The sequence below is a fragment of the Tetrao urogallus genome (genome assembly GCF_951394365.1).
Source record: "Tetrao urogallus genome assembly, chromosome: 21".
NCBI classification, from domain to species: domain Eukaryota; kingdom Metazoa; phylum Chordata; class Aves; order Galliformes; family Phasianidae; genus Tetrao; species Tetrao urogallus.
In genome coordinates this window covers 1,538,081-1,559,137 of record NC_136834.1, presented here as the reverse complement: position 1 = coordinate 1,559,137, position 21,057 = coordinate 1,538,081, and the positions used below count along the sequence as shown (strand labels likewise).

Here is a 21,057-nt window from a genome sequence, read left to right as displayed (position 1 = left end):
TCTGGACTTTCTTATTTACAAGAAACACTTTTACATATATACATGTTAGCAAAATACAAGGCATTTCCCAGAACTGAATGCATTTGAGCTGCATCTTTGTTAGACAACTAATGCTTTAAAAACAAAACCAAAAAAAGCCCACTCACAATGATTCCATACAGTTAAATACTAAAATCATATTTATTTCCTTCCCATATAGTATTTTCTCTAATTACAGAATACCATCAGCTCCAGACTGATTCCTGCAGTTCACTCTGGCAGTAAGGAAGATGTTTCAAGAGTCCAGCTCTAATTGTTCTTGATTTTCACTGAGTCTTAACATAAGCTGTTGTTCATAATAAAGGCTCTTTGCATAGTTTATTTCTTGACATAGCTTCACTGCAAGAACTTCAGATTTCACATTGACCTGCAGAAATAAATGCAGATGTTGTTAAAGAGGCACCATTATATTTTTATTTCACTGACTGAAGGAATTTGCATGGCTGTGCTTGAAGGAATAGAAGTGCTTCAGTGGAAATCTTCTCAGGGCTGAGCATGAGGGATGGAAGAAATGAGAAAGACAGGTAACAAGAGTTTCGGTGATAGTGGGTGGGAACAGAAACATCTTGCAATATCTGAAGTTATTTCCTTTGCTTCCTCTCCTACCTTTCATCTGGCTGCTCTGTTTGGAATGTAAACTGACTTAGGTCAGGGGTGAGCTTGTAACCTTGTCTGTAAAGCAGACCTGGAACAACTACTGTAATGAAGCAAAAACCCACGACATTGAGAGGTGAGATACTGAGTAATTTTTGCATGTGTGACATCAACAATCAATTTCCAGTCTTTGGAAGATGCCATGTATGCAGGGAGAGCACTACAGTAAATAGCACAGTGCTTAACTGCATGTATTGTGTAATTAAGATTATTTCTCAGCTGAAGAAATCTTTCCTAATGTACCCTGTGCATTCAGGAGTATTTTAGATTTTACCTTCAACTTTTCTCAGGAGAACAAGTTCTACTCAGCGCAACCTTTTTGGCAGCAGTTATTTTCACTGCTGGCAGAATGAAGTTTTCATTATTGAACAGTGCAAGAAAGCAAACACTGATGAGTAGAAATACTTTTGGCATCAGTACGTGCATGGAGAGGGAAAGAAACCCTGCATGAAAGACCCAACAGGCGCCAGTCCTTACCATTGGTTTTTGTTGTGATGGGCCTGGCATTGCTACACCACTGCTTGTATTAACAGCTTTCTTGGTCAGCTGCACGTACACTTTCCCATGATCTTTTGAAACAAGGCAGTGGTAGAGGTCATCATACTTCACTTCTAGGAAGATGGCTTCGCGGTCGGTGTAGTCACCACTCTTAAGGAAATAAACAGCTTTAGATGAGATCAGAACACAGTACTTCTCTATGTTCTCCACTGCTATGAAGCTGCAAAAGAGAAAAACCAAAATGAAAAGAAGGAAATGAATCACTTGATAAAAATACTCAGCTGTAACAAAGGTCTCAACCTTGTACATTTTCAATGACCTTTTCTTAAAAAAAACCAATAGCATAACACATACAATTCATTTGCATTTAAAGTGTTCTAGAAATCCAGCTGGTGTGCACTCCTCAGCTAAAAAGACCAGGTTGTAAACCAAGTATGAGCACTAAATGCCTGGCTTCTAGCTTTGATGTTAAAAGGCTGTATAAAAATAGTCTCTAACAAGACTTAGGAAGATTAACTTCCTTGCATTTGAACGCTGAGTGACTGACTTACACTGAAGTTTAATTGTAACTTCAGTCGTTACTGATAGGTGAAAAAGTTTGCAGGTAATGATAAAAGCCTTTTTTTTTTAACACATAAACCTACTGTGCCTCCTTCTGCCACACACCTCCCCCGCCTTTAAAAACAAAAAACAAGTTTAACCTGCTGCCTGGATCAGTAGCTAGAAAAGAGAAATTAGCTGTTTAACTCTGGGGTGAAAGGTTAAGCAGCAAGCAGGTTTCCCCAGAGAGATTAGTCCAAGTGATGAATAGGGGAGGTAGAAAAGAGTGAATTAAGAAGATGGAGAATTACGATGGCTGAAAAGGTTGATGTGTAAAAGTTAGTAGGAAGGCATGCAAAAGTGAAATAGATAATGCACACACAACCACTCCTCATTTGTGATTTACTACTGAAATGAACTCCATTTGTGATTTTCCTTTTTCAAAGAAAAAAAAGCTGAAATTTTCAGAAAATTATATTTGGAGACACAAGAAAGAAAGAAAGAATGCTGAGTTTTGTATGAAAGTACAAACTAAACTGTCAAACCAGGATTCTCCTGCTTTCAGGTGGGTTCGAATTCACTATTTTTTGAGCTGCCGTTTGTACATATCTGGCTGTTGTTGCCTTGATACGTTCAGCAAAATACTCCACTGTATTTGAAAACACTGAAGATTTTCAGTCCTAAGAGCCTTTGTTTGAAAAGTTCACCATCTCCACTGACCAGTTCCAAACCTACTGTCTGCTTTTCTACTTAGGTAACACTTTGTACAAATACTGTGAGCTGCATCCCATAACCTTCAGCTACCAGTGGAATGCCAGCAACCAAAAATATTCTAAGCTCAGATCATGGTTTGTTTTGCAATATAAAAGAAAATTCTAGCAATTAATTTCTATTAATACTCGTCTGCAAGATGCTGCTCAGTGCTGAACTTGTCTTTTCTCTGCCCTATGCCTCCCAGTCATATCAGCTAACGCTTTGGTTTCCATAAAGGTGAAAAAAGGCATACGTGCTCATTCAAGTTGTTCAGTTTTCATTTTAAGTGGCGAGAAGAGGCATTCTTAACCTGCTGGGCAGCCTGCAGAACAGTCTTGTTTCTGACAACAGGCAAATAAAAGTCCAGTGTTTCACAGAGATCCACGTTTGACTTGGGCAATACTTCCACTGGAAGAGCAACCTGAGTGAAGCTGCTGCACACTGCTTTTGTTTCTTTTCCAGCAGGGAGAGAAAATTTAAAAAAGGTGATCATCAGAAATCTCAAATATATTCTACTACCATTCTTTGCAACTGTTGAGGTAAAGCTGAGAGACTTCAGAAGATATTGTGCACCCACAAAAGCAGAACAGTTGGCTTTTCCCCACATATATTTGATTCCAGCCTTCTGTATGGAGACAGCCACAGAGAGAACCCGACCAGCAAAAGCTGCTGTGAAGTTCAGTGGGAACAACTGGGAAACCAGACTACAGGGCTGTATTTTTCTCCCCAGCAGAAGACTGTATCTCTGATTTTTCATGGCGTCATGCGTGCACTCTGAGGACTGGAAACGGGACGCACTTTATGGCGAAGCACTGAAACATCAGCTTGTTTGTAGTTCAAGCTCTACATTTTGTTCTAACTTTGAGTCATGCATCATTACCCATTTTCTCTTGCCAACTGTTATTTTCTTCTCCATGCCTGGTTCTCAAAATGGGTATTTAACCTTTTAAGATACGACTACAAGATACTAATGTCATTGATTTATACGTTTTAAAAAACCCAACAAACTTTCGTCAACACTATTTTAAAAATTTCAAATTAATAAAATGGACGATTAAATGAAACATGATCCAGTAGAACAAAGCAGAAGCAACCAGACCTCTGGAGAATTTGTGGGTTTTTAACAACATCAGGAAGTAATTACACAATATTTTCCAGAAGTGAAACAGTGAGTCTAACTGGAAAAAAATGTGGAAACATTTAGTTAGAACAGTAGAGCAAGGTATTAAACCCCCTTTTATGGATTTAACTCTGAAGAAAAATATGCAAATAATCAGGTCTCTAAATATGTTTCTGATTATGACACTAGGATAAAAGTCAGAGGCATAATTTTGTACTTCTTTTCTGTTTTCTTGTTGTGACATTCCTAGTGGTGAAAGTCACAGTGAATGGACAGCGTGACTGAAATGACAACAGCCCACAGTTCTGCTTATAGGGTGCACTTGTCAAAAGCTGACACTGTTTGGTTTTCTAATCACAAATTGTTCTCTTCCAATTCTCCCCACTTAATGAGCCAGGCCAGATACGTCCTTTCACTAAGATGCAAACAGGATAATATGATTGTAAGATTACAGGCCACAACCAAGTGGCAACTACAAACTTCCTCCTAGGCACACAGCTTTCAGTGCCTCATTATTGATGCTGGTGGAGTTGAGACAGTGAAGTGAATGGGAAAACTCCCCTGAGCGCTTCACCACGAGGTGCCATTTTTTTCTTTAGGCACTGAAGCCAATTCTAACTAACGGCTCTGCATTGGAAATGCTCTGATGTGAAGTAGATACTCAGAGCAAATACTCTGATAATGCAAAACACAGTGTCTCATGCTCTCTACTGAAAACAGCTGTGCAGGTAGCTGAGAGAGAAATTTGGTTAAGTAAGGACTGATGCCATGAGCACCTAACCCAGCAACCTGACAAACGAACAGATAACTTTCTTGCATTTACACAGTATGGATTTTTTTGTACTGCCTAACCTGACAAAAAACCTGCTGTTTTCGCTTGCTTTCATGTACCCATATCCAGGGCATTCAAACATAAGATGCATCATCAGTTCTGCGTGCATTACCCATTCCAATTATTCCACACTGACTTTTCTGGGAAGAAAAACCACCAGTGTTTATAGTGCAGGTTTTGTTCATTGACTGCTAACAGCCTTAGCTTAGGAGTAACATGTACCACAGGCATCTGACTAGCTTCTCTCACATCTATACCAGCACAACCTCAGCGTGCACCCAACAGTGTGATTCACATACTGCTGCCATGGAGCCTCCAGCTGCTCTGCTAGGCCTTGGGCTGTGAGAAACAGCAGGCAACAGAGACAGACAAAGGTGCAGATAGCAGTTCTGTCTGCATGAAGAATGTGCCTCTGCGCAAGGAATACAGGTTCCAGCAGCATGTGTTTATGCACAGGAGGGGTGAGCCTGCATTGGACATACACATTAAATGCTATTTACTTAGAAGCTGAAATTTCATCTTTTGTGATGATAGAAGGACACTGGAATCATTAAAAGGCATGAGAGAGGAGAAGCCATAGCTGCAGCTCTTTTGGAAACAGCATGCCGTGTGAGATCAACAGTGAGCAACAAGTGAAGCCCAGGACCCTGTGGCACCTGCAATGACACTGCTGTAGAGTCAGTGGAAGGGCTGCTGTGGAAGCCACCGGGAGCTTGGGGCGTGCTGTGAGTCAGTACCAAGAGAAAACACCTGAAACAGCCTTGTGTGTGCATGGGAAGTAATGTTCATCTCCTTCCCAAAGACACAAGGCTACAATGGTAGCAAATGCAACTACTTAAATAACTGCGTAAATCAGGACTTACAACTCATCCTGGAAGTTGTCAGTCAGTTTGAACAGCTGTTCTTGTCCTTCTGCTTCACTTTCTGAGTAGCGAGGCAAGAGCCCTTGGGGTCCTCTGCAGCAGCGAGGCTTTCTTACTCTCTCTGCTTGTGTCCTGCATGCAGAATAGATACAGAAAAATGACTTTGTGCAACAGCAGGGCTTTTAATTCCACTTAAGCCTGTCAGCACACAGAGTTGTCTTTGTTTTGAAATAGGAGGTGCGACTGAGGCTCTAGAGAATACAGGCTCTTCACAAATACGGCGTATGGATCTCAGGGACACAGTATCTATTCACGTGGCTTTACATTTCAAATCTCAGTTTTTTTTCTACACACAAGGGGCAGCGTGCTGAATTAATATGAAGAAACAGGCTGAGTGTACCATCCACAAGGTTTTTGATCTGTTGTTATTAGTAGAGCTCAGTTGATTTGACCATTTCTTCTCACTTCTCTACAGAAAATAGGCGCACACGGACCGAGGTGGAGCTGCCACTAACAGGCAGTTGCCAATAGCTTGAAAACAGAAGGGTTACAGAAATAGGGGCATGCAGTGAAGTTAAAACAAGAGAAAAAAAGCAGAACCTTTTCAGCAAGGTTTAGCATACTTTACCTTTTCCTGAGCATTTATTAAAAATGACAATAATAAAAAGACATATATGGCCTGGGATATCAGAGGTTGATACAGGCCATAGTGCTAAAGAAACACAGGGTAGGTTCCTCCCTTAGCAGTATTTTGTTAAAAAATAATATTCTGAATTCCTTCATGCTTTTGGAACGCCCTACCCATGAAGATTTGTGTTACAGGCAGCACAGCCCTGTTTTATTCCCTGTCCCTTCCCAATAGCATTGCTCTGGGATTGCTGCGTGGCTTTTGTACCTCCCAGGCTGCTGCTGTTGGTGTTTCAAGCCAAATGCACCATTTTCACTCTACTTCCCATCTTGATACTTTGTAAAGACTCCGTACAGTGAACTGCTTCTATGCTTTCTGATCAAAAGATAGCAGAAGAAAATCCCATGTAACGATGGCTTTTCTTCCTAAGCTGCTTGGCAATAGCACACAAGAGCACTTGCCTTCTAAGCTTTGCCTTCTGCAGATGTTTTCTCTGGAGCCCTGTTTCTTTGTTACCTTTCACCTTCAGCAATCCTGTCCCAGGCTTAAAACACATGCACGCTTCTACAATGTGTTTTCCTTCCAGTCTTTGACACCCTTGCCTTTTAATCTGACAGGCAACTTTTTTTGCCCTTCTTGGCTGCAGTAAATACTGTTGGAAGAGAATCTTTTACATATCTTTGCTGCCCTCCTGTTGGGTGACTGACCTCTCTCCCCGTGTTTTGACTATCGTTGCTCTGTTTGATATCAGCCATGTATTTTGCAAACAAGGTAGAGAAGTCAAAGGTAGCGGCTCCCACCACAGCAGACAAAAACATCAGCCAGCTTATGGTTCTAATGCACTGTGACTACCTGCTAAGTTCTAATTTCGTTAATGAGATTATTACATCCCCGACCTGCACAGCACTTTCCAGTGGCTCAGAAGGAGCACTGATCCTCCTGAGGAATTCAGGGAGGACAAAAAGATGCAGACTTCAGTGACTGCTCTTCAGCTGAACTACGGCCGTGCTAAGATGGGAAGAATGAAATGAAAAGTGGGAATTCTCCAAATTAAGGAACACAAAACAAAGCAGAGGTTTATGGAACTGTAACAAATGCGACTGTTAATAATACCAGTCAAATGTTATCCAATTTTAGTTGTACCTCTGCACCCAGATGTTCTCGCTGCTTTACTGCTTGGGTTTTGGTAAGACATTTGTTAGTTACAGAGAAATAACAGTATGAAAATTCAGTTTGCTGTGGAGGTTCTTTGTTTCCCTCATTTGCAAAACTGTAATGTCTTAAAACTGTATTCTTCCCTTAGTAGCATTTATCTGAACCAAAGTAACCTAAGCACGAGGTAAACACGACTGCCACAAGCTATCCCAGTTACAGTGATTCCGCTGAGTAACAGCTGTATACAGTTGTTAGAACCACAGCATTAATTACTGCAACTTTAGAGCAGTTCACCTCTCCTGCCCCTTCCATTTTCCTGCTAGAACCAGGATTTATCTATAGCAGGCACAGCTGCATAGCAGTATCATTCTATTTTGGAATCCACATAGGAAGTGAACATATTGGCCATCTTCTCTAACATATTCTTACAACCAGCAAGCAAAATGTGTATTTCTGTTTATGAAATGCAAAACCAAATAAGCTAAAAAGTTTGAGCCACTGTAATATTCACATATTGCTACTTGTACTGCTTCCTCACGTTCCAAAGCAGCACAATAGCAGTGCTTTTCTTACCCAGGAAGCCCTGACTGGCTGTTCAACCCCTCCAGAGCGCTTGTACTTGCTGTTAACTCAGTGTAAAGGGTACATGTGTGAAGCACCATGCTCTTTTTAACACACTGTGGGCCAGTCATCAATGTTTCACTCTGACACTTTTCCTATTATGAGCAGCAACGCTGCGTAATGGTTTCTATATTAACCAACTTTCAGATAAACATTCAACCATGCTATTTTTTTCCATGCTATTATTTCCAGTGGTGAGGCACTGGCACAGGTTGCCCAAGGAGGCTGTGGATGCCCCATCCCTGCAGGCATTCAAGGCCAGGCTGGATGTGGCTCTGGGCAGCCTGGGCTGCTGGTTGGTGACCTGCACACAGCAGGGGGTTGGAGCTGGATGAGCACTGTGCTCCTTTGCAACTCAGGCCATTCTATGATTCTATGATTCTAAGTATTGAAAGTACAGCACTTACTGCCTCCATGCCAAAAGTTCATCCTGGTGGTAAGAAGGTGGCTGCTTTTCAATGAAGTTTCACTAGAGCTAGCCTAAATTGCATTGATTGAGTCCATCAGTCCCTTGACAAACTGCTCTGTTTGGTCTGGACAGCCAACAACATTCCACACAACCCTTTCTTTTTTATTTTTTCTTTTTTATTTAATTTTAATCTAAGAATTTATTCAACCATCTCAAGTTACGTTCTGTAAATAATAAGCAATACTGATGAAATGCAAAAAGTGAAGACTTGTAAAGCAGAATGAACGGTGGTGTGCCCACATCTGTGTTACATTAAACATGCACTCAACAGATTTGCTGATTCTTTTTTAATAAGCACACAAAAGGCAATACAAGACAGAAATGCCCTCATGTCTACTAGTCACAGCAGGGAGGAGCGCTGCTGAATGGAGACACAAAGAGATTGGAAATGGTGTCAGAAGGTTGAGGCACACATTACAGCTCTTCACTGTTCATACAAAGCTGAACAGTGGAGAATCTCATTTCAGCTGGCCGTACACCCTCTAAAAACAGCCAGTGGTGTTAATTGGCTTTTGCTTAACAGTTCATAGAATTCATGTGATTCAGTCCGCCAGCTTTCAACCAGAATTTCTGTACTCAAATGGATCACAGTGCAGGGATGTACAGAAGGTATTTACTTTTACTGCTGAGAGAACTGTTTACCAACTCAGACTGAAAAAACTTCTGCAAGAGACAAAGCACGTTTTAGTGAACTATGTTTTATCTTTGATCCTGTACCACAGGTTGTAATACACTATCAGATGTGATTCTCAGTGGGGTATACATGCAGTGTTTTTGAGAGTTACTGTTACACGTTTGAGAGTCTCTGAGCCTGAACATTTCCTAGCAGATTGCTGCCTAATAACTCAGATCAGAAGGGAACAAACTTCAGCAACAGGTAACAAGTAGTCCGTGAAAACGAAACACTGCACAAATGATACAGGTAAAAATGCACCAGACTGTACTTGTCACAGAGTCATAGAACGGCCTGGGTTGCAAAGGAGCACAGTGCTCATCCAGTTCCAACCCCCTGCTGTGTGCAGGTCACCAACCAGCAGCCCAGGCTGCCCAGAGCCACATCCAGCCTGGCCCTGAATGCCTGCAGGGATGGGGCATCCACAGCCTCCTTGGGCAACCTGTTCCAGTGCCTCACCACCCTCTGGGGGAAAAACTTCCTCCTCATATCCAACCTAAACCTCCCCTGTCTCCCTTTAAAACCATCCCCCTTGTCCCATCACCATGCACTCCCACAAACAGCCGTTCCCCCTCCTGTTTATACACACCCTTTAAGTACTGGAAGGCCACAATCAGATCTCCCCAAAGCCTTCTCTTCTCCAAGCTAAACATGCCCTGTTCCCTCAACCTTTCTTAATAGAAGAGGTTATTGTTACTGAAGTAGTTGTTATTACCCATGACCAACACAGCAATCAGTGTGACTTCAGTTAGTATGTTTATCTGAATTTCACACCTCCTGTTCTGCTCAAGGAGCAGCACTGGCAACTATTCACCTATTTGAGAAGCTCAACTTGAGCTTATAACCTGCACACAGATTTTGATCTGTAATCAAAAGAGCACGAGGACACCCAAAGCCCAGCACAAACAACAGCTGTAAGTGCAAGGAGACATAATTCTGGAATTCCGAAAGCAGCGCTGAACGGAAGAGGCTCTTCACAGAAGCTTCAGCTGCTGGACTGACTGACACCCAAACCCTCCACTAAATCCTGGTTGGCAACCAGCGGTGCAGAGATCAGCCATGGCAGCTCTGAGAAGTGTCTGTATGCACAGCCCTCTCCCACACTTCCCAGTAACAGTCCCAGTAATAGACCCAGTTCTTGCTGCCAGAACCTTCCAGCTTTTTCATCAATACGTGGCATTCATAAAGGTGCTGCAGTCTATCAGCTTTGTCCTTCTAACCTGTTTGGAGCAATAAACTCACTGGTTCTGGTGTAGCTCAAATCCTGTCACTGTTTCCATTGTATAAACCTGCGGGTTTTTTTTTTCCAAGTTTGCATAAAATCTATCACTGGAAGCCTCCTCAGGGCTGTAACTTCACAATACTGACCTTCAGCCTGGGAACAATTTCCTCCCACTGCAATAATTATAAAGCAACCTTAGTTCAAACAAAGGAAAACTGGCAGGCAGTATGAGCCTATGGAACAACTCAATTGCTGCTGGTATTTTGGAGAAATTATACTAAACCTGTTACTTACGTGGCTCTGGAAAAAGTCTGCTTCATAAATACAGTGCATGCTTTGTCTGTGGGGGTCTGAGTGCATTTCAGACATGGAGGAGAGACTTAATCCAGTAAATTAAAAGAAGAATAGTCTTACATCTTGTATTGTAAAATACGCACCAGTTAAAATACCTGCCTCAGTTGGAGTTCAGACTGAATCCCACCTGCAGCCTTCAGCCATGTGTATTTCCACAGAAAGCAGGACGAAGACAGTGCTTAACCATCTCTGAAGTCCACAACAGGAGAACACAGTGCGAGCACACTCAGAAGCGCCACAATCAGTTGAAAAATAACCTCAGAGTTCAGCAACACAGCAGAACTACAGACACCGCAGTCGTACCGCAGGATAAGAAATGAAAATAAACGTACGCCACTGCTGGGAAGGCCTGCATTTCCTATCGCAGTTCTGCAAAGTACTAAAAATCCACCACTGCCACAATTCCTCAGTGATGTCCTTAACTGTACTTTGTTTCAAATGATGAACCCCTGTGATAAGCTGGAACATCTTCCACCTTTGCCACTGTGTGTTCTCTGCGTCTGAGAACGCAAACGTTACGTGACTTGGGCTCAGTTTCATACAACCTTACAACCATCACGATTTCATGGCAGAAGGTAAAGCTGCACCTCCTGACCGAAGAATTATTGCCCACTTGCTGGGCTTTGGGGCTGCAGTTCCCAGCGGGCAGATGGTTTCTTGGAAAAGGACTTTGCCACCTGAAGCCAGCGAGCTGTGATGGAATTCATTCACCAATTCAGACAGATGTTTTTAAGGTGTGTTACAAACGCGCACACAGTGCAGTCTGGATATTGGATTTGGCATTAGAGTATCTCAGTTAGATGCAAGAATGTGTAAAATCTTGAGCCAGACAGCTCCCTGCTGACTGCATATCTGAGGAAGCTTATATGCACCGTTTATTCCAGCAAATGCATGGAATATATTGTACTCGTTAAACGTGTTCCCAGAATGCTCGTTTCAGGCAGAAACACACAAATAAATGGTGCCTCGGGTTAAAACCTCCCACTTAAAGTCAAATCCCTGCTCTCTGGATGGATCTACGAGCTCAGATACAGAGGACCTTTATCTGACTCAGGATACTCTCAGACAGAACAGCATGCTGAAGAAGGAACTGCTTATCATGCAGGCGGTTCCTGCCAGCCTCTTTGAGATGGAGCTGTTTTCTCCCCTCCCCCTTTCCTTTGTGTACAAGATCAAACCAAAATTGAGTACTATTCACTGGGGTTATGATTGTATACAATCTCTAATGATTCCCACTTCAAAAGGAAGCAAGAAATTAAAGCGTAAGAATCACTTCCTTGTAAACAGCAGAGCAGCAGATGTACTCATGAAACAGCACATCCTTAAGACATCCCTATCAGAAATCCAAGGTCTGTGTGAGCTGCATGTGTTTATATACTGAAAAACTGCAGTACTCAGCACATCATTCACTATTCAACCTTTGGTACTTCCTTACCTAATAGTGCAGCAAGCTTCTTCAAGCACTTTGGTATCATCGAGATTAAGAGATGAAAAAAAATATGTAAATAAACACTGCCTTCTCAGTTTCCAGTTTATCCCAGGCTCTTGCTGCACTGATCACAGAGTCATGTTACTGGCCTTGAAGTTTCTTGTCTCGCAGACGTGTTGAAAACTGCTCCCATTCACCCTCTGATTCCATGTGTAAGAGATAAGGTTCTTCACAGCGCTTTCTTTCCAGCATCCATCTGAACAAGAAGAGCTGAATTTAGCCTCGAAGAGCTCAGGACCACACTGTCACTCTGCCCTGCGACACAGCGCAAAGTCTTGAAACTTCTAAGCCTGGTCTGCTGACATTACGTCCATGTTTACAGTGGTGCCATCACAAACCATCCATGCTGGCCAAGCAACGCCCACTGACAGTAATTGCAGAAGTGGTCATTTCACTTGGAGTGCAAAATGCAAACCGCTGCCTGCTACCCAGCATTCACTATCAGCTGTGCATGAAGGACTATGTGAAATGGGCCGTGCTCACCCTCTGCACCTTCTCTCCACACTCCACGTGGTGCCCTTTGCAGCCCACCAGCACAACAGTCACTGAATGACAACTCCTCGGGACGTCTGTTTGGCTCTTTAGCACTAACAGTTGCAAAAGCAATTTAAATCAACTGGCTGCACTTCCAGAACTGCTAAAGAGCGCTCCACATGTTAACAGCAACATTAGGTGAAAAAATTATCTATAAAAATACCAGCCACATGCTAAATGAGGTGACATCAAGGCAATAAATAGCTCCATCTGTATGAAAGATTCCGTATAGCAACCAGAAGACATCTCAACAAAAGTAACCAACTATGGATAAAGCAGTGGAAAAAGAAAAAGGGGGGGTTGGATTGTTTTTTTCTGAAGGATCAGTTTTACATATTTTTCTCAGATCACTTTATAAATCTGCTGCACGTTAGAAATCAGACACACATGTATTTCTTCCAAGTAAAGAAAGTTGAAGGTTTACATTTTTAATAGCAATGGGACTATTTCTGAATGGCAGCAGTATATATTACATGCAGTGTGAGAGGGTTAAACAGGACAGCCTCAACTCTTTATAAACTTTTGCCCTCTGGATATGTACTCATTGGCTGCTGTACAAGACTTGAGCTGTATTACACGCCTTAACGATATGGTTCAACTGTCGGTCAGGCTCAGGGCCTGGCAATAGGCCAGACCGCAATCAATGGGACACAAACCTCCCCCTTTCAGATCATCACGAAGGCTCATATTATCTCCTTTTTGTCGTGCTGGTTAAATTTATGGAGCAGAACCCCGAAGCTGCATTCCTTGGCTTGGGCCGGCCCACGCAGGCCTCCCTTTGTTTGGTACTGTAAGCGAGGCGTGCTTTGGAGGATTGCAGGGTTGTTAGTTCAGGCACTGACTGTTTGCTCATGACTGAAATGAAAAGAGTTCAGTGGAAGGGCAAAAGGACAGCACAAGTGTAAAACCCTATCCCAGCAGGCCCTGGGCCCCTATATATGGACTCCGGACTAGGACTGAACATAAACCCTCACCATTAATGACAAAGGAAAGAAAAGCCTGTCTAGCAACAGGTAAACAGGCTAACAGCATGTCAGCACATACCTTGGGCACAAGGTCGTTTGCTTTCAGGTAAGCCTGTAATTACTATGTAACTACAAACCCAAACTAATCTGCCTCAAAGTGCTGCTTGCAAACAGTTCTGCAGCAGTGCTGCAGCTATAGCTTGAAAACAAAGCTTGTCAGGCAGACAGCACCGGTCCATCAGCAGGTTGTCACATCTCTGTCATATTTATGGAGACACCTCAGAGATGATGCCGTGGTATTGGGAGGAATTAGCAGGAAGTGACTCTTCTAACACACCAAACTACTGGAAATACAGAGGGAAAGAAGATTTCCCCTTTGTGCCTTACAGACGTTTCCTCCATCTCTATGCCTGGTCTCAGAGCAGAAGCAGGCCCCGTGGTGTGCTCACATGCTCTCTACTCAAAGCTTTATTACTGCAGCAATTAAAGGACACTTGTCCCTGTTCACTGCAGGGGAGCTGGACTAGATGGCATTCAGAGGTCTTTAAATTCTAAGGATTCTGTGATTCTATGATACAGGACAAGAAGAGGAAGGACATAAAGAAATCTCTGAAGTGATAGCAAGGCAAACTCAGGAGTGAAAGTGAATGGAAAGAACTTGAAAGATGGCATTCCAAATACAGGCGACAGGAGCAAAAACGTCCACGGGAAGCCACAGGGACTCCAACTGATGATGGGTAAGATAAGATGCACACGTACTGAAAACATCTGTGCTTTGCTTCCTCAGTACCAGGCCAGTAAAACCTATTCCCAGACAGCTGCCCCAGCCCTGCTGTACCAGACTTCGCCCCTCTGGCACAACAGGCAGGTATTCCAGGACATGAGCTCATACAGCCACCGCACTGGCGAGCAGCTCTTGCCATTTGTGCTCCAGTAAATAAACAAACGCTGTATTCCTATTGCATTAACACCAGTTTCATCTTTTCTACTATTTTTATGAACTGAAAATACTCGTAACATGGCCAAAAGACATTATAAAAACCCACAGAACGTGCATTAAATGTTTTCAGTTCTGGGGATCAAGTCCGACTGGTTGAATGCAGTCTGGTGATTTGGCCTGATGCATTCCAACAGACACGTCTGTTTTGAATAAAGCTTTTGTTCATTTCTGGTTCTTATATGCTTTTAACATCTCACCTAATTCTAAGTAAGTAGACCTGCGAGTGAAAATTCGGAGTCCTTTCTTGCCTGGTCTTTGAAGACTTTTTAGCTCATTTGGCTGATAATAACACATTAATACGATGTTTTGTTTTTTTCAAAGCCTGCTCAATTCCACTCGAGGTTTTCTTTTGCACACAATTTGCATCTCTGCACACCAGTGAAGTGTGAAGCTCCGTGCAGTTGTTTTAAACCAAGAACTATTACAGAAATCCAGTGTAACAGCAGCTCCTCTTAGCAGAGGGCTTCCTGAATAAGGAAGGATCTATAAACTACACAAACGCCAGAAGACAGGAAATACACAGAACAATACAGTGCTCCATTTACTTTTCTCCTTGTCTCCAAAAGCTGCTGAAATAATTTGGCAGAACACACAGGCTGCAGAAATACAAGGGTTTCTAAGGAAAGCATTTTTTCTCCCTGTCTAGATGTGTTCCTTTCAGTAAATAAGTTTGTATCTAATTAGTCAAAAATCCTAAGGAAATGAAATTAACAGCTAAACGCTGTCAAGTACACACATGGTATATGAATTTCATTTTGTGAAGTGAATCCAGCCCTCTTAACTGCCACTTGCAGTGTAATTCACGGAGTAAATCTGTGCTAAATCCAGCAAGGGATTTCTCAGCTCTTTCCAGAAGAAGGTCTGTGAAATTGCTTGACTTTCTGATGGGCTGCACCAGCTCCACAACAGCACCTGGGGTGTCACCTCACCTGCTGAGTGTATTTATCTGCTGTATTTATTTTGTCTGCTCGTCTAAGAAGAAGCAGCTTCCCCAGGTCTACGCAGAAGTGTTGCATCTGAAAGTGAGCAAGTCTGCTCTCATGCAACAATGCTTCTTCCTCACAAGCTTTTACCTTTTCAATGAAAAACCAGTTATTGCACTCAATGAAATTCAGCTAAATCTGGTTCCTGTTGTGATCCTGGTTCCAGGAACGGGTTTTTGTCGCATGCAGAAGCTCTGTGTTTCACTCCAGTGGTGGAAACACGCCTGCCCCTAGATGTAACGTACCGAGGTGCCAGCAGGAGCTTTGGTTTTGTGGAGACCATCACAATAAGACCTCAGTATTCACTTTTTGAAGCTGTTCGTTGATAATAACGAATAGACATCTAAAGAAAAACATAATCTCACGTGTTCTGCTCTGTTAACTGCCCTGCACCATTCACTTCCATGTTTTCTGTTTGCCTTCATCTGCCCTCCCCTCACAACATTCCATTCCAGTGCTCCTTGCCCCCTCTGTCCCTTACCCAACAGCCTGCAGGCAGCCAGGGGCACCTTTCTGTCCTCAGACGTCCAGCTGAACATTGATGCTTTGTGGAAAATATTTGTGTAAAAAAATAAGACAACTGTTTTTAGAACATGAATAGGAATGAACCCAGTGACCACTCCGTTTTTTAAAGCAGTCTTTCAGTCTGTTGTAAGAGCAGGGACTCCCTCTGTCATGGCAGAGCAAAAGGTTTTAAACAGAAGAAAGTTGCACAAGTCTTAATTAAAGCTTAGCGATCCCTGCTGGAATGTAAAGCATCTAGAATTCTGCAAATATGGAGACTGCACAAAAATCAGAAGTGAAATGCAACTGGGAGCTCTAAGAACAGCCTCAGCAACTCCAATCTTCTGGTTTGAAGAATCATGTTTAAAAACAGGTAAGATGTTTGCTTTCAAGTTTAATGACCTCAATTGAGACCAAGTTACTGCTCCAAGCCTAGCTTGCATGCTCCATCATGTGTAATATATGCAAAACGTCAAATCTGCAGTGGAACAACACCTAATGCAAGCCAGTAATTGGTTGTTTAGCTTTTTCCTCTTAAAAACACTCATATGCAGCAGATGTGAAAGTAAGGACACCTGTCCAATACTAATAAAGCATTATGTGGCAGCCATACATCCAAACACTCTGGTTTCATGCTCCCACTCCTCCAGAATAGTTAAATTGGGTCAAGTTCAAGAAGGGACAGAGACAGCCAACTGATTTCAGAAATATTCCAAATACATTTCACATGCTGACCAGTAATGTCTCGCAGCAACCTCATGGAAATACTCAGCAATAGAGACATTTGCAGTAATGCATAGAGGCATTCTGCTTTGGTTTGACAGCTGGTACCAATTTATGTCCATTCATCCCACTGAAAATGAAAGCGAGAGAAATATGTTGATGCACAGTTTGGATCCTCTGAATCATCTCAGCTTCTTCTGGGTGCTACACAGCAAAGAGTGCCTTCCACAACCCAACCATGCGTTGTTTTGGAAGCCGAGTGACATCTTATACAGACAGCTCTACAGTTACAGACCCCACAACAAAGTAACATGAAGCAACGTGAATGTTGTAAAGGTTCACCCTCCTTTTACTAAATCATGCGGATAAAAAAACATCAGGAAAAAAACCACCTGTGTGAATCAGAGCTATTTTCTTCGACCTTCATAGCAAATTCTGCTCTCCTGTGAAAAACAGAGGCTGTGCTCCCAAGTAATTGCTTTTCAGAGCAGTGACACCAATGTGTTTCTCACGCATACAAAAATTCCTGGGTCTCTCTCTACTGTCCTTTCTGGAATCTGACCAAAAAATGATCTCTCTCTCTGTAAATTACACCATTTTAATACTCAACAAGTAAGCTTTATTCCCTAAACGCTGACTTCCTAAGAATTAGCATGTAGATTCAAGAGGGTGGTGAAATATGGGACAGCAGTGCAATACCATCCCCATTGCTCATGGCTGGAGGTACCCCAGAAACAAGAGTCATCTCCTGTGTGCCCCGAACACACCTTTGTTCCTTAGAGCTTTAAGAGGAACCAGACAGGTGAACATACTCTCAAGCCATTAGGATTCACCTTCAGGCAAATACAATTCTTCCTAATCCAAGTCATTCATTTGGAAAGCAGTTCCAAGTAAAGGCAAGAAAAAAGTAATTCTTCAGAAAGATGCAGAAGAGAAAACCATGTCATAACTACTGGCCAGAAGGGTCCTGCAAGGTAAGAAACACTCTTGGAATAGGCAAAAGGAATGGAGGGTGGTTTGGTGCTCATCCTTAAGGGTAGCCTAATTTGAAGATGAAATTATTTTAAGCGATTAGACTCTATTTAAGAAACAAAAATGTTTGAGAAGTGCATTTTTAGAAAAAAAATGAAGTTTGGAAATAAGTCTCCATACCGAAGAGGCACAAAGGCTGCGCTCTGAGGAACCATTTTACACCACCAGAAAATCTACGTTCACTTACACAACAAACAAGGGCAGACATCTGAAGAACTGAAGAGGAGCTCCTGCAGAGCTACTGGACATTACCAGTGATAACTGAAAACCTCACAGAAGAATACTGAGCAGGTGAGACTGGTAACAGAAAACTGTTGATTAAAACAGCAAGCGTCTACCAACGCAGAGCTTCAACGTCGGGGATTCAGTAAAAGCAGCCCATAAAATTCTATTTACAGAGGACAAGCTACAAGATGTTTAAAACTCCAGTGAGGACAGTGAAACACTGAAGAATCCAAAGAGGTCAGAAATATGGCAGGAAATGAAATGGGACTCGACCTACAAAACTGCAGCCCAGTTCATCTAGGGAAAAATAACCCAGAACACAAATATTAAATGACAAGGAGATACTTGCAATGCAGTGAAACAAAACAAAAAAAACTCTTGGGGGAAAACAGCATGCAGAAAACTGGACATCAATTTGCAATGTGATATGGCAGCCCAAGCAGCCAACGTGGTTTTGGATGACTTGCAGAGCACAGCTCATCGCAGAACAGGGACACGGCCGTCCCTCTGCTCGCAGCGTGGGTGGGAACGTACAGACTGTGGGATTACAAAGTAGCTCAACAACAGCAAGGGAAGAACGTGGACAGGCAGATGATAAAAGCTTGAAGCTATTAAAAGAAGTACCACAGTGACTAACGATGGAAGAAGGCAGAGCTAACATGGCAGAAAAGCAATTGGCTACAGGGATTTAACATGGTGCCATGGGAGAAAAAGGGACAAACTTGCTGACAAAAAAAAAAAAATAACCCAACAAAGCAATTCATTTCAGAGTACAGTTCATAATAAAGGCCTATTCTGTACCTATGAGAAAAAGAGAGGAAAGAGGATATGAAGGAAATCACAGTGCTGAAATTATTTACAGATCTGACTGATAAATCAGCTCAAGCGGAACACATGAACCATTCCCAGATTTACCCAACGCAATGACTGCTAGCTGCACACGAAACCTCGACTGCGCATGGACACCTTGTGAAGGGTTCCCAGTAGGACAGCAGTGCCAACTGCACCACAGCCCTGACCCACGCATGGCAGTGCTCTGAAGACTCCGAGTCAGGTCTCAGTGGAGCACAAGGTAAGGAGGGCTGTGGGGACACGCACAGAGGTGATACGGTTTGAGCACAACCTTGAGAACGTGTTCCCAGGCTGGCCTTCCAGACAACTGTTTACACATTTTCTATTTCCCCTTTCAAGGTCACTGGTATTCTCATGCCCCTGAGTCTAATGCTTTCAGATTTACAGTGAGAGTTGCAGCCGACACTGAGATGGACGCACAGAGGGGAACATAAACATATTGACCAATTAATAATAAATTACCTGCTGCTGGCATTGCCTCAGTCTTTGCAAGCTCATCATGTATTTTCGAGTGATAACATGAAAGGTGGTGAACAAATTAAAACCAGTGCAGGATGCTTCCTTCCAGATGTAATTAGAGGAAACAACTACCTCCAGAAGTATTTTCTAGGACCCTTAATGGCATGTCAGCCTCTATTTTTAACTAATACAATTGGTTCCCTGACAGCACTGATGAGAAATGAGTAGGCCAGGAAGCAGTCCCTTTACTTCTGCCAATCCGATAAGGATCCCAGCAGCAGCTCAGCAGTGACAAGGTTCAAGATGTGCCCTGGCAGAAGCCTGAGAGCACTGCAGCAGCAGTTCTGTGTGCTGCCCATCAATTGGACGCATCTAAATACACCCCCGGAACCTGGGCTGTGCTAGGAGTTAACACAAGTCTCTAGGAGAGCCTTCCAAGCACATCTAGAGACAAAACAGCTTTCCTGTTCTGAGCCGGCCTTTAAGACTTCTGGCAATGTATGACAAGTATGGAAATAATCAGAACTCTTGTATGTGACACTGCAGTGCTTGGAACACATAAAACCCCCTCAAAAAAGGTATAAAGTCACAAGCATTAACTGTTTATAAATTAGATGGACACGGCGTTGCCAACAACTGTTTTCTTTTATCCCCGGCATTAAAAATATTAATGCTGCTTTATTCATAAATTACAATACAGTAACGTTTAAGATTAGCCTTGAAAAAGTCCAGCCAATAGTTAGACTTGAAAATATCTTCTTGCCCTTTAAACACATCACGGTTTAAGCTACCACAGTAAGCTATAAAGCCATCGTCTGTGTCTCAGCAGGACTCAGCTTGGCTCCACACTGCAAACACAGAGGTTTTGCTAGCTGCATGAATCCCAGTACAAATCAATACATCTGAAACCAACAGAGATTTCTGTCCAAGGAGCACAATCACTGAGTAACACAAGCCACAGTCTTCCCCATTGCTCTCCAACTCAAATTCAGTAAAATCTGAAGCCAAGCAGCATCATTTCAGGGCTCTTTTTTTTTTTTAAATAAAGAAATAATGAAGAAATTAATCCATATGATAAAGAGAACTGCAAGGGCCTTTAATTTACAGTTACATCCCATGCTATTTCAGTAGAGCTGTAATTAACTGCTAACACTTTTTGCACCAATACCTCAAACTCACACCTTAGCTGCCAGCCTCAAGATAAGTTCAGGACAGTTCTTAAAACGTTTATCATTCCTACTGCGCTCACTTGTTCAGAGCTACGTTTGAGATCAGTTACTGCCACAAACTCATTTTCATCGGTTAGATGGTTTGGTGCACTCAGCTTGGAGGAGTCTGCATGACCCAGCACACACTTAAAACAGGGAATTCAACAGGAGCCAGCATCCTGAGTTTGGAACGCTGTTCTATTTTGATTCCAAACTGCACATATTTGAACAGTTAACAAATGCAGCAGGGGGATATTGGTACACAGCAGTCCAAGAAACATCCAAATCCTTTGTTGTTCTTTTTTATACCCCTGAAAAAAAAAACAATCTGGTTGCTTCCTTATGTAAGTGGCAGAGATTTTCCTTGTAGTGTTGGTGGGTCAAACGTTTATCACAGCGTAGTGAAAGAAGAAAGTCATGTCCCAGTGCTGGTCTGCAATGACAGTATTCCAGAATTCTGTATTCAGCTCACCTGGCCTCATCTCGTAACTGACAGTTAACAAGTGAAAGGGAAATATGTCACCTAGGCAGACACAAGCTAGAGATATGGCTGGCTGGGGGTCCCCTCTCAGTTGCTGGGTGGTTTATCAGCTGTTGGCAACATCACCACTACTGCTTATAGTCGGGGATCCCACAGAAGTGTTTGAAAAGATGACTTTTAA

At 42.6% G+C, this 21,057-nt stretch overlaps 1 protein-coding gene across 4 annotated transcripts in view; it reads right to left on the bottom strand.

Annotated features, from left to right (window-relative positions):
- Window positions 1-274: 274 nt before the first annotated feature.
- Window positions 275-21,057, bottom strand: part of VPS13D (vacuolar protein sorting 13 homolog D) — a gene marked incomplete at both ends in the record, with an annotated part of 84,409 nt that continues 63,626 nt past the window's right edge. For all 4 annotated transcript variants that reach the window (XM_079545628.1, XM_079545629.1, XM_079545631.1 and 1 more), the window contains 3 exons: window positions 275-406; window positions 1,171-1,411; window positions 5,300-5,431. In XM_079545628.1, coding sequence (XP_079401754.1) covers window positions 275-406; window positions 1,171-1,411; window positions 5,300-5,431 — 505 coding nt within the window. The remainder of the gene's footprint in view (window positions 407-1,170; window positions 1,412-5,299; window positions 5,432-21,057) is intronic.